Raw genomic sequence first — 2,093 nt, forward strand, 5'->3', positions numbered from 1 at the left:
AGCACTCGTTCAGCTATTGTCAAATGCTGTTTCCGAAAAGTACCGATACCTAGCTTTAGCTGGCCTTTCATTCACCACTCCGAGCACCATAGACCTACTATTAGGTGCAGATATATTTGCCCAGGTACTGAATGGCAAACGAGTGTCCTTTGGTGATACCTTTCCAGTTGCGTTCGGTTCAGTGTTCGGCTGGATTATCATTGGATCAGTTCCAAATTCTACGTCGCAGTCACCACACTCAGTGCCCTATATCATTGTTGAACGTGTCGGTTGAATCGTCAATCGATAAGTTTTGGAGCATAGAAGAACCTGCGGCTGCGCCTGAAATATTCACGGAGGAAGTTCAATATGAGTCGTTATTTCGCATGGAATGCAGTCGTTCTAGTTCGAGCCACTTTACAGTTACTTTACCCTTCCGTCAACCTGTTACTGATGAAATCAGATAAAACAGATCCAAAAATTCGCGTGATATTTGTCGCCTCCATACGGGCTTTTAATGGTGTGTCGTTAAACAATTATTTACTACCCGGCCCAAAATTGTTACGTGACGTCGTAGACGTGTTGCTCTTATTTCGTTTGTTGCAGTATGTCTTCACAACACACAACTTCAAAATGTATCGGCAGATATTGATTATTCCAGAACACCGCAAATTTCAACGTATCCTTTGACGTGCGTCACCATATGATTAGCTGCAAGAATATCAGCTTAACACAGTTACGTACGGGGTGAATTGTGCGCCGTACCTTACCATTCATGTGTTACAACATATCACGGATTCTGACTGCACCGAATTCCTATCCATTCGTAAGGCATTGTTATTTCACACATATCTTGATAATATATGCGTCGGTGCCGATTCCGAAGATGCAGCAGTACAACTGCAGTCTGCACTGATCGCTGTTCTCGGCCAAGTTGGGCTGGAATTAAAGAAATGTTCCAACAATATTCATTCAATTTTGAATAACGTGCCCCCGGAAGACAGAGCGAACGGTGCATTGCCATTTGACGAAGGTGACGGAGTTAAGGTGTTAGGTCTCCGATGGAGCCCATACAATGATGCATTTCAAAGTGAGAAGCTGATAACTACGAAACGAGGCATGCTATTGTTAATAGACCGAATATTTGACCTTTTAGGACTTCTATTGCCGGTCGATTTTATGGCGAAACATTTTATGAAGCTGGTATGGCAGGCTAACGTCATCTGGGATGAACCATTACCACCTTCCGTCAGTGAAGTCTGGCACCAATCTGTAACAGAGTTGCCGAAACTTCGGAAACTTTGTATTCCGCGCTTTGTTCATACGCGGTTCATACGTGTTGTATGCGATTTCTGTGACACATCTGAACGTGGATACGCAACAGTCATTTATATTCGTTCTGAAACTTTATCAGGTTCTTCTTTCGTGTCCTTGCTGGGTTCTAAAACTAAACTGGCCCCGATTACTGCATCGACAATCCCGCGGTTGGAGCTGTGTGGCGTAGTCCTTCTAGCAAAGTGAATGTCTCGCATTAAACAGATACTTAGCGTGGAGTTGGAAATAGTTGAAACGACGCTTGGTGTGACTCTACAATCGTCCTCAATTGGTTACCCATGCGCCACGTGACCTTCAAGGTTTTTGTGTCAAATAGGATTCATCAAGTACAGTCATTACTTCCGGACTGTCAGTGGCACTATATATCGTCGGAAGATAAGCTGACTGTGCTTCTCGGGGATTAACACCATCTGATTTAGTGAATCATGTACTGTTTTGGAAGGTCCAACGTTCCTCAAGTCACCCACCGTTGAATGGGCTACTTATGTTCCTTCAATTGAACTGGATCAGCTTCGCGAGGCAAAAGTGGAGAGTCCTACGGCTTTACTCGTAAAAACAACAATGGAATGGTACTCTCGCTTCTCGCCGTATGTGCACATGATCCGTGTCGTCGCCTATGTCCGTCGTTTTATCCTCCTCTGTCGTCGCCGTCAGCAAGTATTTGAGTGTTATCTCACGCGCGGTGAGCTCAATTCGGCGTCATCGGCAATTGTCCGATTTTCCCAACTGACATTCTTCAGTAAACTTCGTCATGAATTGAGTTGTTCAAACTTCAAAAT

At 44.3% G+C, this 2,093-nt stretch overlaps 1 protein-coding gene across 1 annotated transcript; it reads left to right on the top strand.

Moving 5' to 3' along the window:
- Positions 1–348: 348 nt before the first annotated feature.
- LOC113557571 lies at positions 349–1,500 on the top strand. The gene is made up of 2 exons (XM_026963146.1): positions 349–465; positions 691–1,500. Exons 1-2 carry the CDS (start codon positions 349–351, stop codon positions 1,498–1,500), a joined length of 927 nt encoding a protein of 308 aa, XP_026818947.1.
- Positions 1,501–2,093: the final 593 nt, after the last annotated feature.

This window comes from Rhopalosiphum maidis, chromosome 3 (genome assembly GCF_003676215.2).
Source record: "Rhopalosiphum maidis isolate BTI-1 chromosome 3, ASM367621v3, whole genome shotgun sequence".
Classification (NCBI taxonomy): domain Eukaryota; kingdom Metazoa; phylum Arthropoda; class Insecta; order Hemiptera; family Aphididae; genus Rhopalosiphum; species Rhopalosiphum maidis.